The sequence below is a fragment of the Oryctolagus cuniculus genome, chromosome 5 (genome assembly GCF_964237555.1).
Source record: "Oryctolagus cuniculus chromosome 5, mOryCun1.1, whole genome shotgun sequence".
NCBI classification, from domain to species: Eukaryota; Metazoa; Chordata; class Mammalia; order Lagomorpha; family Leporidae; genus Oryctolagus; species Oryctolagus cuniculus.
In genome coordinates, this window is record NC_091436.1 from 60,593,616 (window position 1) to 60,609,074 (window position 15,459).

The window sequence follows — 15,459 nt, forward strand, 5'->3', positions numbered from 1 at the left end:
TGGCAGCGTCCCTAGGTGTCACAGTGCATGACTTGGCAAGGGAGCCGATTTACGTCCCTCCTTGTAAAGCCCCCATGATTCGATCACCTGAACAACCCAACCCAATCACTTCACAAAAGTCCCCCTTGCACCCTCGAAATGAGAGCAGTTTCCACTCTCAGTGCCATCCAGATTGTGGAGGCCACGCGTTTAACACATGGACCTCTGGGGGGCACCCAAACTAACATCCAGCCCTGTTCAGTAGCGGGGCCAAAACCAGACAGTGCTCCCTGTGCTTGGAAGCTACTTTTTGATTCCTGGGGAATGGGGGTGAGGGCAAGACTGGCTGGAGACAGATGGGTAGAAATGGTTTAAAGGAAGCAGAACAAGAACAGAATTAAAATGCATTTACATCATATTTTAAGACTTTTCCCAAAGGGTTCTGAAATTGAAAAGGTATGTAAAATAGCACCAATTCAACCAAAACATGTTCAAAATCTTTCACGTGGCCTAAGCAGCATCCTCTACATGCTATAGGAAATACATCGTTGTGACATCGTTGGTATTTTTAAACTGGAATGATTCAAGCTGTTGCTATGAGGAAAACAATTAACACTGGAGAGCAAATTGACTTTCTTCTCCCAGTTAATACACACCTCAAGCTAGCATGCTCATTTTATCTTTTCTTAGTCACTTACTTCAATGAATGTGAAATTCTATTCAATACACTTTCATAAATGGGTAATTTGGTTATGTTTAAAAAAAAAAAAAAAAGCTGTTCTAGAGATTTATTTATTTATTTCAAAGTCAGAGTTACAGAGAGACAGAGAGCAAGAGATCTTCTATCCGCTGGCTGACTCCCCACATGGCTGCAATGGCCAGGGTTGGGCCAGGCCGAAGCCAGGGGCTTCATTTGGGTCTCCCGCCTTGGTCATCTGCTGCTGCTTTCCCCGGTACATCAGCAGGGAGCTGGATCAGAAGTAGAGCAAAGACCTGAACCAGCACCGGCTTAACCCACTACCCGAAAATGACAGCCCTAACACATTTGCTTTGATGCAGTTATGGGATGCATTAAGAACATAATAAAGACACTTTATTTTTTTTCACTCTGAACTTTGATAGGCAAATTTTCTAAAAACTTTTTAACAATAACAAAACTTCCTTTGTTGGCCCAACTTCAGCAGTGATTTTAGTGGTTTTTACCTTCTTTGTTTTGTTTCACTCTTTCATGGCCCACCTTCTAAGGGGACCTGAAGTAGCTAAACACGGAAAGGGGAAAGCAGAAGTCATCGGATTCTGACAGGATCAAAGCCTACATGGGTACATTTTGCTCCATCCCTTCTTTTCTTGAATGGAGTATTAACATCCATACTATGGGTTATGTTCAATGCCAAGAAAACAAACATCAGTATTTCAGCTTTTAAAAAGGGAAAATTTTATGAAATCATAAAGAGCTTGGTACTAACACTGCAGAAAACATGAGAGTTAGGTATACAAAGTTAACCATGGATTGGCTATCCAAAGTTAAGCAGAACTTCAAGACAGGCAAGTCACCGCCTCCACTGGAACTAACACACAGTCTCCAATTTATATATGGTGTGTCCCAAGTTCAAGGTCAGGAAGAAATTAGAATGTACCTTCCATAGTAGGTCACACAAACAGTGGAGCAAGGGTTCCAAGATGTTTCAACAATTTTGAGAAAAAGACTTTTCAACAAAAAAAGTCTGCTAGATTTCAATAATACTATATAAGTCTTCGCTGAGCAAAGAGGACCCACTTCAACTTACCAGACACTAACACACAGGAAACAGATGGATGTGGTAGCAAATTTCAAACAGAAAGGTTACTTACTAAAACAAACACAAACCCACCCATAAGACAATACCCCCCACACAGAGAAGATGGCCATCTTCAGTTAACATTGGCTCACAACAGCAGCGAGTGCTGGCAGAGGTCTTCCTGACAGAGCAAGCGAGGCAGGGAGGGGGTCCCATAAGCACCCAGTGAGTAGGGCCCATTACTTCGCCTCATGAATCAGGATCTGCATGGGCATTAGCTGGACCAGTCAGGGGCCAGGCACTGGGGGAGGACGGTGCATCCACTGTTTCTGACTCCCTTTTCCTTCAGGAAAACAATTATTTTACTCATTTCCGCTCATTCAGACATTAGATGCGAATATCTGGTTCAGACACAAGACTTTGTGGCTTTTGGCTAAATGCATAATCAAGCACCAAGTATAAATGAGTGATGTCAGCTCCCACAATTTTTTTAAAGATTTATTTGGAAGAGTTATGGGGAAAGGGGTGACAGGGAGAGAGAAAGAGAGAGAGAGAGATCTTCCATCCACTGGTTCACCTTCAGATGGCCACAATGGCTGAGGCTGGACCAGGTAGAAGCCAGGAGCTTCTTCTGGGTCTCCCATATGGGTGCAGGGGCCCAAGCACTTAGGCCATCTTCTGCTGCTTTCCCAGGTGCATTTGCAGGGAGCTGGATGGAAAGTAGAGCAGCTGGGACTTGAACCAGCACCCATGTAGGATGGTGGCATTGCAGGCAGTGGCTTAAACCACTATGCCAGCACTGACCCCAGCTCCCTCATTTGTGGAACAGGCAGAGGGAAGGAATGGGTTCCCACGAGAAGGGAAATGCAAAGTCAAACTGAGACTCTAGCGTTTGCTTGCTGTCAGCCCCACCTGTACATGAATGTATGCACACACAAGCACTGGGGAGCTCTCTGACATGGAATTAAAAACAAAAACGCTCCTATATTGTGAAACAAATTACAGTTTATGTATGTTTGTGTTTTTACAACAGAACTGGCTTGTACTTGTAGAAACAAGTGTATCTGCCAGAGAATCAAGGAACTTAAATTCTCCATTCTGGGGAAGCAAGTATGCAAAACCAGCAAGATTCTTCCTGTTTTCCTCAGCACAGGGCTGGGCTTCAAGAACCTGTGAAATAAGCAGGCAGGCTCTGGCTGACTTCTACTCTGCCTGTGAGCACCTTCACATCACCTGCAGCTGTCCAGGAATAACCAGCTCCCTGAAGCACCCTGTGACCTAAAACTCATTTGTTCCTTTTACCTCCTTTCTAAGAGGGACTCCACCTAATGGCAGAATCAACTGAAATAATCAACAGTAAGGGAAGGTGCCAACATCACGTAGTGGACAACCCTCTCAGACATTTATATTTTAAGACACAAAGCTTAAAATCTCAAATCAATCTCTTAACTGGTAGGATTTCAGGCAGAATAATAGAAAAGTAAAAAATAAAAATCAGGTCATAGAAATATATTGGGAAATGGGGCTAGGTTTTTATCTTAAATGTTTATACAGCTCCTTTGGGTTCTTTCTGCTTTCCAAGGCTATCTCTGTTTTTCTAAAATGTCCCATCCAGAACTTTTTTAAAAACTCCAATGGTTGTGAAGATCCCTCCTCTCTCCCTCTTTCAATGAAGAGAGAAGAGTTTTAAGAAAGCAGATGTCATATCATAGAGAGAAAACAGCATATCAGGTGTAACATCAGAGGGAGGAGGCTCAAACTTAACACCAGTACATTACTGTCCACAATAATATAGAGTAAGTTATTATGTTATAAAAATATACAATAAAATCTTATAAGAAACTCTGAACTGACTGAAGCTTGACAATTCTCTTAAGTAAACAGACTAAAATAAAACCATAGCTGTTGGCTAAATTCCATCAATTTTTTTTAATTCTCTTTGATTTTTCCTCCTGGTTTTCTATTATCCTTTCTGCAGGTCGCTTCTTCAACCCCTTCATCTTCCTGGTTTGTAGTTTGCTTAGGTCTTGCTTCTGCATATGAATCCTTCCGTAAGTTGTACCAAAAGTATCATGGGAGATATTTTTCTTCTTCTTTGGCTATGAAACAAGAATACACATACTTGTATATGTGCATGTGTATATACATTTAACGGCCTTCTACTACCATGAACTAGTACGAATCTAGTCTATAACAACAATTCCCATTAGTAAGCACCCCTCAATGTCAAATAATGTTATGAAGGTGCTTCAAAAAGTTCAACGAAAATGGAATTTTGCCTTGCCAAGAACCTTCTGAACTACCCTCATACAGGCCCATGTACCTTCTTCTCAAGCATAAGTGTGCATACAAATCACTTGAGGATTTTGTTAAAACGTAAATTCTAAGTGAGCAGGTTCGGGGTAGATAAGCTCTAGGGAAACTGCCAGGCACACTGAGAAGAGACTAGAGACCACACTTCTTCCACTGTCATACGTGGAGAGAATTTCCTGCGTTTGCCTTAAGAAATTGCGACAATCATTTCAATCTCTACTGGCATTCTAGACAAACTATTTCCACTTGTTTTTAAAAACCACTTAAAAATCAAAACATACTTTACGCACATATTATACACCCTGTGCTCTAAGCCCTAAGCTGCACAACTGCCCAAAAAGTTTTTATTTTTTTCTGAAAATGGCAGTCCTGGCTACCAGAAAGCTCTCAGCCAAACTTGATGCCTGGTTTCTGCACTTCTTCTTGTCTGGTTTATTTGGTTTTTTCTTTTTTTCTTCATTCTGAGAGTCAAGTTTTATGTATTTTACTGATCTCTTTATGTATATCCTTCAATATAACACACAATTCTTTTTTCAGAAAAAAGAGCAAAATATACAAATAAATATGGCTGCAATCTGCGGCTCAGGTACCTTGAGAGCTTTGGGCATTTTCATGGATAATTTATAAAGGTCATCGGATGCTAAGTGCGTCCTCCTCAGAACCAGATCCAATGAGGGTCCCATCTCTTCTAATTCAATCCGAGGCGTTCTGCAACCAGATTTCTTCAAGAGCAACCTTTATGAAATAAGGGGAAAAGAAATGCTACTTTGACTCAAGAAAATCTTCTTCCCAAATATTTTTTATTCCAGGGAACTTCAGTTCAAGAAAATGACATAAAAATGCTTAGAAAGTTAAGCTTCTTTCTAGTCCTGGCTGTTCCACTTCTGATCCAGCTTCCTGCTCATGCGCCTGGAGAAAGCAGCAGAGGATGGCCCAAGTGCTTGGGACCCTGTACCCACAAGGGAAACCCAGAGGAAGCTCCTGGCTTTGGCCTGGCCCAGTCCTGGCCATTGTGACCATCTGGGGAGTGAATCAGATGGGAGACCTCTCTCTGTCTCTCCCTCTCTAACTCTCCTAATTAAATAAATAATTTTTAAAAAAAAAAACCAGAAATAAAATTATAAAATATTGTTGAGAAGCTTCAAGTGAAAGAGAAAATTCGTTTAAGAAATAGGATCTTTTGATGTGATTTTGTCACTTCACTTATAAAATTTGCATATACATAAAAATAATTTAATGGATGAGTGTGTGGCGCAGCAAGATAAGCTGCTGCCTGCAACACCCACATCCCATACTGGAGCACTGGTTCATGTCTGCTTCTGATCCAACTTCCTGCTGACGCACCTGGAAAGGCAGCAGAAGATGGCTCAAGTGTGTGGTCCCCTGCCACCCATGTGAGAGACCTGGGTAGAATTCCTGGCACCTGGCTTCAGCCTGTCCTAGCCTAAGTTATTATGGCCATTTGGCAAGTGAACTAGAAGACAAATGATATCTATCATCTGTCACCAAATGAATGAAGAAACCTGGTCCTTGAAACAGTATGCTTCCATGATGAACAATGACCTTAGACTACTGAATCCTTTCAGAATGAACCTACAGAATCCATTAAACAAGTTCATTCAGAAAGAACCTTTCCCTACAGCACAGATAATTTCCTGATTCCCTGAAAACTGAAGTGAATTTTTTAAAGATTTATTTTTATTTATTTATTTGAAACAGAGTTACACAGAGAGGTAGAGATAGAGAGAGAAAAATCTTCCACCCACTGGTTTACTCCTCAAATGGACTAACGGCCAGAACTGAGCAGATCTGAAGCCAGGAGCCAGAGGCTTTTTCCAGGTCTCTCACATGGGTGCAGGGGCCCAATGACTTGGGGGGCCATCTTCCACTGCTTTCCCAGGCGCATTAGCAGGGAGCTGAATTGGAAGCAGAGCAGCCAGGACTCAAACTGGTGCCCAAATGGGGCTGCAGGCCAGGGCTTTAACCTGCTGTACTTCAGCACCGGTTCCTGAAGTGAATCTAAAACTCCTAACCAAACTACAACCTTCCAGTATGTGGAGTGTGCAGATGGAAAGACATGCACTTTCTTTTGTGAAGGATGTCATGAGAACATGTCAAAGAACTGAAGATGACACTGTTTTAGCAGCCAGGTTTCCACAGGGAGAAAAAGGGCTGACTCAATGACAATGTTTATAGATTAGCCATTTCACACAAACGCTGCAGAGTGAGAAGCAACAGGTAATACGAGAAAAGACAAACAGAAGAGGGAAGCAAATGCAGGAAAAGAGAGAGTGAGCAGCAAGCACCAGGAAGCAAAACTGAGTACACAAACGCTTAGTAATAGCTCTCTGGGCCCCACACGTCTCACATGCTGACATGCAACCAAGATGGTTCACTATGGGAAGCCCATTTGCCGGTTACAGGGAGAGCTAAGCCAACAGATACTCTACTGGACATTTACTTATGCTTAACTGGACAAGGCAAAGCAAACAGGCTAGGATCTAGAAAGAGCATAAGTGTCAAACAAAAAAAAAGCTATCCTAACATTACACTATAAAACAGGGGGCAGCTGTTGTGGCACAGTGGAAAGAGCTGCTGTTTGCGATGCCCTCATCTCACACTGGAGGACCTGGGCTTTCTTTCCAGTTTCCTGCTAATGGAAACGCTGGGAAGCAACAGCTGACGGCTCAAGTACCCGAGTCCCTGCCACCCATGTAGGAGAACTGCATGGAATTCCTAGCTCCTGCATCTAGCCTGACACAGCCCAAGCTGTTGCAGGCATTTGGGGATAAATCAGTGAATGAAAGATCTTTCTATATGATGAAGCTGGCTGGTATGATGGCATCTTTCCTAAGAGCCAATTCATAGCATAAGGGGGCAGAAACCACTGGACTCTGCTCTATCACTCCTGCATTCATATGCACATTTTTAGTACTTCCAAATAAATAATAGGCAAAATATTGAACCAATAAAGGTCATCCATCTATCAGGGAAAGCTGTGCTCAGGGCACTGTGAAATGAACCAGGAAGTCACATACAAAACTTCAAATTTTCAACCAAAATATTTTCTGCTACTTAGTTTTTATTTTTTTTCCTTTTTACTGGAAATAGAGAGGGAGGGAGGGAGGGAGGCAGGTAGAGAGAGAGACAGAGATATCTTCCATTTGTTGGATCATTCCCAAAATGTCTCCAACAAGTTACAGTTGGGCAAACTGAATCCAGAAGCCTACAACTAGTCTGGGTCTCCCATAGATGGAGACGGATGGTAGGGACCCAAGTCCTTGGGTCACCATCTGCTGCCTCCCAGGGTGCACGTTAGCAGGTAACTGGACAGGAAACAAAGCAGCCAGAACTCGAACCAGGCACTGTAATGTGGGATGCAGGTGTCCCAAGAAAGAGGCAACCTAACCACTACCCAAATGCCCACCCAAAGTGCTAATTTTCAGCTAAATGAAAAACAATCCCCAACAGCTAATGGCATGTCTTTGTTGCCAAAATTTCTCTAATGTCTCTTTTTATTTATAAAAAATGTCTTCCTAACAAAGTAGTTTTCTGAGTGGTACCTATAATTAAGATCATTTCCAAACAACTAAGCATAACCACACATGTTGCAATTTCGCTGGGGAATTCAGTTACAGCGCCGCACCCTGTACTGATCGCATCCTCACTTCACTGAGCATGTTTACTGGCAGACGAAATGGACACAAGAAGGCCCCGCTCGCTGGCTCGCCTGTTTCCAGCTCTCTGCAGGAGCTCTTTGCTGACAGTCCATCATCCTCCCCCTTTGTTAAACTTTGACCAGTGAAGTCTAAAAGCCCAGGTATCATCATTTCTCTTACAGGTCTAAAATTACTTAGCAGAAAACAAATAAACACTGACTTATCAATGTTTAATCATATAATGGAGTCCTTATTTCTCCCCACATCCCTTCCTTCATATATTACCTACACACCAAGAGGCTCAGCATCTGAATACAGGAGTTTCCTTTTATAAACTTAATACTACATTCTTTAAAAAAAAAAATCTATTTATTTATTTATTTGAAAGAGTTAAAGAGGTTATAGAGAGAGAGATCTTCCACCTGCTGGTTCACTCCCCATATGACCACAACGTCCGGAACTGGACCAGGACTCCCACATGGGTGGCAGGAGCCCAAGCACTTGGGCAATCTTCCACTGCCCTCCCAGGCCATCAGCAGGGAGCTGGATCGGAAGTGGAGCAGCCAGGACACGAATCATCCCATATGAGATACTGACATCACAGGCAGCAATTTTATTACAACACCAGCCCTAATACTACATTCTTCACACTACTGAGTTTTTCTTTAATGATAAATGAAAGTTATCAATTCTTAGCCCTTTAAAAACAACCTGCTCCTTTTCCAATCCAGCTCTCTGCTATGGCCTGCAAAAGCAGTAGAAGATGGTACAAGTGTTTTGGCCCCTACACCTACATGGGAGACCAAGAAGAAGCTCCTGGCTCTTGGCTTCAGATCAGCACAGCTCCAGCCATTGTGGCCATTTTGGGTGTGAACCAGTGGATGGGAGACCTCTTTCTGTGTCTCTCCTTCTCTCTGCAACTTTATCTCTCAAATAAATAAATAAAATCTTAAAAAAACAAACAAAACAAAACAAACAATCTGTTTACAGGTGGGTGTTACAGCACAGCTGGGTTAAGGTTAAGCTGCTCTTGAAACACCAGCATCCCAGACTGGAGTGCTGATTCAGATCCCAGCTGATCCACTTCTGATCTGCTCCCTGCTACAGTGCCTGGAAGCAGTGGGCTCCTGCCACCCACATGGGAGACTTGGATGGACTTCCAGCCTTCTAGCATTGGCCTGGACTGGACCCAGCTGTTGCAGCCACCTGAGGAGTAAACCAGCAGAGGAATGATCTCCTTCTCTCTTTTTGTCTCTTCTCTCACTCTGTCATTCTGCTTTTCAAATAATAACCTATTTTTCTCATAGAGCAAATGTATTTATAGAGAATTTATAAATGATTTTCACAATCTTACTAAGCAAAATGAAGATACTAAACTAAATACTGAGTTGTAAGAAAGTAACCAAAACCAAAAATACCTCCTCCACCCTTACCTGTCAGACGTACACTGAGTTTTCCTCCTAGAAACAGATATTTCCTTTCCAGGTTTCCGTGTCTCCAGAAAAACATCTACTGTCTCAAATGTTTTTCCCATGCCCAATAACTGATCTCAGATCCTAACTTGCTGTCTTCCCCTACATCAGATCTAAGTCAAATCAACACAGGGGGCCAGCGCTGTGGCGTAGAGGGTAAAGCTGCTACCTGCAGTGCCAGCATCCTATAAGGCACTAGTTCGTGTCCTTCACTTCCAATCAAGCTCCCTGCTAATCCGCCTGGGAAAGCAATGGAAGATGGCTCAAGTCTTTGGACCCCTGCACTCACATTGGGAAATCCGGAAGAAGCTCCCGGCCTCAGATCAGATCAGCCCAGCTACAGCTACAGCGGCCATCTAGGGAGGGAACTGGAGGATGGAAGATTCTCTCTCTCTCTCTCTCTCTCTCTCTCACTCTCATTCTCTGCTTCTGTCTTTCAAACAGATAAATAAATCTTAAAAAAAAAGAAAAAAAATAAACACTCAGTTCCACAAGGCTGTATGGGATAAAATGTCAAAGACACAGAACAGACAAACCCCACTTCCTATCCTCTGGGAGGTGGAGGGGTGGGGAGGGGGTGTGCTCACATTGGTAGATTGCTCACTGGCAATTTCCATACATTTTAAAATATTCTTCATCAATTTCTTGGGGGAAGAATGACCTTATAACACTTGTTCAGAAATGCCCTGATTCTTCTCCCTCCATACACCTGTCTGACCCTCTATGTTTTCAGCAGGTAAACTCCTTTACCAGAATGGTGGGTTTGCTTTTTCAGGTATGCTAACATTTCCTGTTTTGCCTATTTCTCTCCATAACACCTAACCAACGCCATGGCAGAGGCGTAGGTGGCAGGTTACTAAAGATTTTCTGTTTCATATTAATGGCCCTAACCAGTGAAGAAAACTCTCCAAGGAAAACAAGCAGTCACTCACATATGAGGAATTAATTATTACAGGATGCACAGGAAGAGGTTACCAGCACTATGATTTATTCCCCCCAAAGGGCATGTCAAAGGTCCCATTAATTTATAATTTCACATTCAGAGCTCCTTTCATCCAAGAAGCCCGGAACTACTTTATAAGCTTATTAATCTTCACAAATAACGTGTGTGAATATTAACTACCACCCTCTGCACAGCACTCGAGGGCTAATTTGCAGAGAGAGGGCAAGGACGCCTTGGTGCAGCCATGAGATGCCTGAGGAGCCAAGGTAAGTGAAACTCACTTTTCTGGCACATTCCCACCTACACCTGCGCCCCTCTGCCTTCGTAAAGGCGCTGCCTCGACCTTGGCAGGACATCAGGCATCTAAATGGTACTCCACTCGGCAGAGGAGGAAACGCAGGCCCTGAGAAGGGACCTGCCCGTGTCATGTGGGTGAGTGCGGCCTGCAGGCAGTCACTGGGCTCAGAGCAATGCTCATCCTGGGATAATACTCCCTCCCATCTTGCAGGGGGGCACAGCGCCAGGGGGCTAAGCTGACCCCTCCCAGCAGCAGCTCCCTCCACATCATACTGCTCATTTTCTACTTTGAATCCACAGCTATCAGGCATTATTGGGCACATACAGAATGTCTGTTGATCTAAATTTCTTGCCAGGGTCTCTGATTCAAAAACATCTTTTCCCATTATGAAAGACACCCAGCCATCCTAAGGGTGATTTCAGGGATCACATTCATCAGCAGAAAAATGTAGTCACTGCTGGGTTACTCTGAACTCTGACCCAACTGTTCTCTGTAGTTGTGTTTGATTTCCCCTGCATGTCGTTCGTTACACTAAATACAAATTCCAATAAATACATCTGCAACTCTTCATCATGAAAGAGGTTTTTTGTTTTTTTTTTTTTTAAGATTTTATTTACTTATTTGACAGGTAGAGTTACAGACAGAGAGAGACAGAGAGAAAGGTCTTCCTCCTACTGGTTCACTCCCCAAATGGCTGCAATGGCCAATCCGAAGCCAGGAGCCAGGTGCTTCTTCCTGGTCTCCCATGCAGGTGCAGGGGCCCAAGGACTTGGGCCATTCTCTACTGCTATCCCAGGCCATAGCAGAGAGCGGGATCAGAAGAGGAGCAGCCAGGACTAGAACCAGCACCCATACAGCTTGCCAGCGCTGCAGGCAGAGGATTAACCCAGTGCGCCATGGCGCTGGCCCCCTTGAAAGAGTTTACATTATTGTTATTATTCATTTCTTACTTTCCTTTGTATCCCCAGGGTCTCCAATGTTTTAAAAAAGAATTTTTTGTTATTGATTTTTCATCTTTTTTTTCTCCTTCTCTAAATAGCAGTCATATACTTAAGATTTTAACATATTCTTAAAAAATCAGGGGTGGGCGTTCGGCTGGAAGTTAAAGATTCAAATCTTGGCTCCCTTTTCCTTTTCTTTCTTTCTTTTTTTTTTTTTTTTTAAGATTTATTTATTTGAAAGAGTTACACAGAGAGAGAAGGAGAGGCAGAAAGAGAAAGAGAGAGAGAGGTCTTCCATTCGCTGGTTCACTCCCCAGATGGCTGCAATGGCTGGAGCTGCACCTATCCGAAACCAGGAGCCAGGAGCTTCTTCAGGGTCTCCCACATGGGTGCAGGGGCCCAAGGACTTGGGCCATCTTCTACTGCTTTCCCAGGCTACAGCAGAAAGCTGGATCGTGGAAGAGGAGCAGCCCAGGCTGGAGTCCCAGTGCCCATATGGGTTGCCAGGGTTTTAACCCTCTGCGCCCCTTGGCTCCCTTTCTGATTCAACTTCTTGATAATGCGTATACTAGAGGCACCAGATGACCCCTCAAGTGCTTGGGTCCTTCCACCCAGTAGGAGACCTAATTCGAGTTCCAGGCTTCTGGCTTCAGCCTGGCCCAGCCCTGGCTGTTGCAGATATTTGGGAAGTGAGCCAGCAGATGGAAGGATCGCTGTCTCTGTATCTCTGTTCTTAAATAAATTAAAAATCAATTGTTTTAAGGAGCTGGTGTTGTGGCACAGTGGATTAAGTTGCCGTCTGTAATGCCAGCATCCCGTATAGGTGCCATATCAAGTCCCAGTTGTTCTACTTCCAATTCAGCTCCCTGTCAATGCACCAGAGAAAGCAACAGAGTGGTCCAAGTACTTCAGCCTCTGCTACCCATGCAGGTGACCCAAATGAAGCTCCAGGCTCCTGGCTTTGCCCTAGTCATTGCAGTCAATGGGGAATGAACCAGTTGGTCAAAGATCTCTCTCTTTTTTGCTGCCTCTCCCTCTCTCTGTAACTTTCAAACACATAAATAAATTAAAAAAAAAAATTTGAAATAGGGGCTGGCATCATGCTGTAGGAGATTAAACCACTGCCTGTGATGCCAGCATCCCATATGGGTACCAGTTTGAGTCCCAGCTACTCCAGTTCCAATGCAGCTCCCTGCTAATGGCCTAGGAAAGCAGTGAAGATGGCCTAAGGCTTAGGCCCCTGCATCCACGTGAGAAACCTGGAAGAAACTCTGGGCTCCTGGCTTTAGCCTCGCCAAGCCTCAGCGGTTGCAGCCATCTGGGGAGTGAACCAGCAGATGGGAGACCTGTATCTCCCTCTTTGTAACTCTCTTTCAAATAAATAAAAAATAAATATTAAAAAAGGCTTTAAAGGAGCCAGTACTGTGGTGTTGCGGGTTTAAACCTGGCCTGAAGTGCCAGCCTCCCACAAGTGGCTGCTCCACTTCCAATCCAGCTCTCTGCTATGGCCTGGAAAAGGAATAGAAGATGGCCCAAGTCATTGGGGCCCTGCACCTTCGTGGGAGACCCAGAAGAAGCTCCTGATTCAGATTGGCGCAACTCCAGCCAGTGTGGCCAATTGGAGAGTGAACTAGCAGATAGAAACTGTGTGTGTGTGTGTGTGTGTGTGTGTTTTGTGTCTGTGTGTATGTTAACTCTATCAAGTAAATAAATAAATCTTAAAAAAAGGCTTTAAAATATAATGAAGTCATTAATTACATCTTATAATATATTTTGTCTTTTTATTTTTAATGAGAGAAAAATAGAAGTGGGCAGAGGCAGCTACTTGGAATACCTACATCCTAAGTTTGGGCTCCAGCTGATCCACTTCTGATCCAGCTTCCTGCTAACACACAGAAGGCTCATATAGTTGAGTTCACTTGAGCACCTGCCACTCTTTTTTTTTTAAAAAAAGATTTATTTTATTTATTTGAAAGACAGAGTTAGAGAGAGAGGTAGAGCCAGAGAGAAAGACAGACAGACAGAGGTCTTCCATCTGCTGAGTCACTCCCCAGATGACTGCAACAGTCAGAGCTGCGCTGATCTGAAGCCAGGAGCCAGGAGTCTCTTCTGTGTCTCCCACATGGGTGCAGGGACCCAAGGACTTGGGCCATCTTCCACTGCTTTCCCAGGCCATAGCAGAGAGCTGGATTGGAAGTGGAGCAGCCAGGAATCAAATCAGTGCCCATATGGGATACCGGCACTGCAGGCTGGAGCTTTAACCCACTGTGCCATAGCGCCCGGGCCCCCACCCCCGCCACTCCTGTAATAGACTCAGATGAAGTTCCTGGCTCCTGGCTTCAGCCCATCCAAGTAAATCAAAGATCTCTCTCTCTCTGTTGCTCTGTCATTCAAATCATTAACAAAGAGAGAAATCTTAAAACAACACAGAAGTGGTGGTACTAATCATCTGATGAAAAGAACTAAGTATTCTTTACTCAGTACACTTGGGACCAAGATGGAAATCATCAACCAACCAAAGAGGTGAACAATTAGTTTCATTTGGACATTCATTAGACATAAGCTGGCCAGCCACATATCTCATTGTGAAGAAACAAAATTAAAAGCCACATAAGAAACGCTGGGCATGACAGGTTGTGCAAACAGCACTACTGCACGGAAGACAATGTCAACACTGCATGGCCATATCACAGCTCAAACCTGACGTCAAAGCCTGAACTCAATGGACAAACAAAGTCAGCGTGTGGGAGTCAAGGTATTTTCTAGAAAGCACGGCTCTATCAGCCAGTGCCAACACTATTTTAAAAATGAAAAAAAAAAAAAAAAAACAAAACTCAAAAGACACAGCTATAGCATGTCATTAAGCTCCTTTATAAGCACAGAATCTACTTGTCAGGATTTATATTTATTTTGTGGAAGGGTAGGGGCAGAAGGCCTAGGTTATAAAGACAGTAAAATGGTAAAATGAAATCAAGCCAATGATTCTTTTTACATTTAGAGTCCATATTTTAAATGCAGGGCTTTCAGATTTGTGTTGGCCAGCCCAACTTGTGGCCTGCTACACTAAACCCAGTCAAGAGCAGTAAGATGATACGAGTTAAGTATTCCTTATCCAAAATGTGTAGGACCAGAAGTGTTTCAGGTTGCAGTTTTCCGATTTTAGAATATTTGCCTGGATTTTACTGGGTGAACACTGCTGTAAACCTGAAACAAAATGTTTTGAAATACTCCAAAAACCAAAATTTTTTGAATGTCACTTCAGCACATAAAAAGGTATGTGGGTTGGAGCATCTAGGATTATGGATGTTTGGGTTAGAGATGTTCAGCTTGTACTGTACCAACCAGGGAGGCTCCTTATTGAGTGAGCGCAGAGGGAGCAGTGGGAGATGCTCTGGGCCCTGGGAAAGTAGGCTTCAGTGGCAGAGGCTAGCACGCAAGTGACACACTGAAGGTGGGCAGAGCTGCTGTCCCTGCTGTTCTGCCAACTCTCCAAACTTCTGGCCAGACACTAGTTCTAAGTCTGAGCTCTATAAAACAGTCACACCACAATGCCAACCTTGAGGATGAAGGCGGCACGCAAGGAAAAGCACTTACTTATAGCTTCGAAAGTAAATCTTCCCGTTCAGTGCAGTGAAGTGCAGAACGTACTCCAATCCAGCCAGGCGAATATTTGGTACTGTGGGGCCTCTGAAGAAATCTAAAAGCATGTAACATATTAAAAAAGAAAAACAAAAAATAACCAACACAGCTTCTAGAAAGGTAAGACACAGTACAAAAAATGATCCCTTGGGGCTGCCGCCGTGGCTCACTTGGTTAATCCTCCGCCTGCAGTGCCGGCATCCCATATGGGCGCCAGGTTCTAGTCCCGGTTGCTCCTCTTCCAGTCCAACTCTCTGCTGTGGCCTGGGAGGGCAGTGGAGGATGGCCCGAGTGCTTGGGCCCTGCACCTGCATGGGAGACCAGGAGGAAGCACCTGGCTCCTGGCTTCGGATCAGCACAGCGCACCAGCCGTAGCGGCCATTTGGGGAGTGAACCAACGTAAGGAAGATCTTTTTCTCTCTTTCTCTCTCACTGTC

At 43.9% G+C, this 15,459-nt stretch overlaps 1 protein-coding gene across 1 annotated transcript in view; it reads right to left on the minus strand.

Annotated features, from left to right (window-relative positions):
* Positions 1 to 1,390: 1,390 nt before the first annotated feature.
* The window catches only part of RPF2 (ribosome production factor 2 homolog), a 47,527-nt gene continuing 33,458 nt past the window's right edge, over positions 1,391 to 15,459 (minus strand). Inside the window, exons 8-10 of the mRNA XM_002714918.5 lie at positions 14,978 to 15,080; positions 4,661 to 4,805; positions 1,391 to 3,856 (exon numbers count right to left, since the gene is read on the minus strand). Of these exons, the coding sequence (XP_002714964.3) occupies positions 3,677 to 3,856; positions 4,661 to 4,805; positions 14,978 to 15,080 (428 nt within the window). The 3' untranslated portion in view covers positions 1,391 to 3,676. The remainder of the gene's footprint in view (positions 3,857 to 4,660; positions 4,806 to 14,977; positions 15,081 to 15,459) is intronic.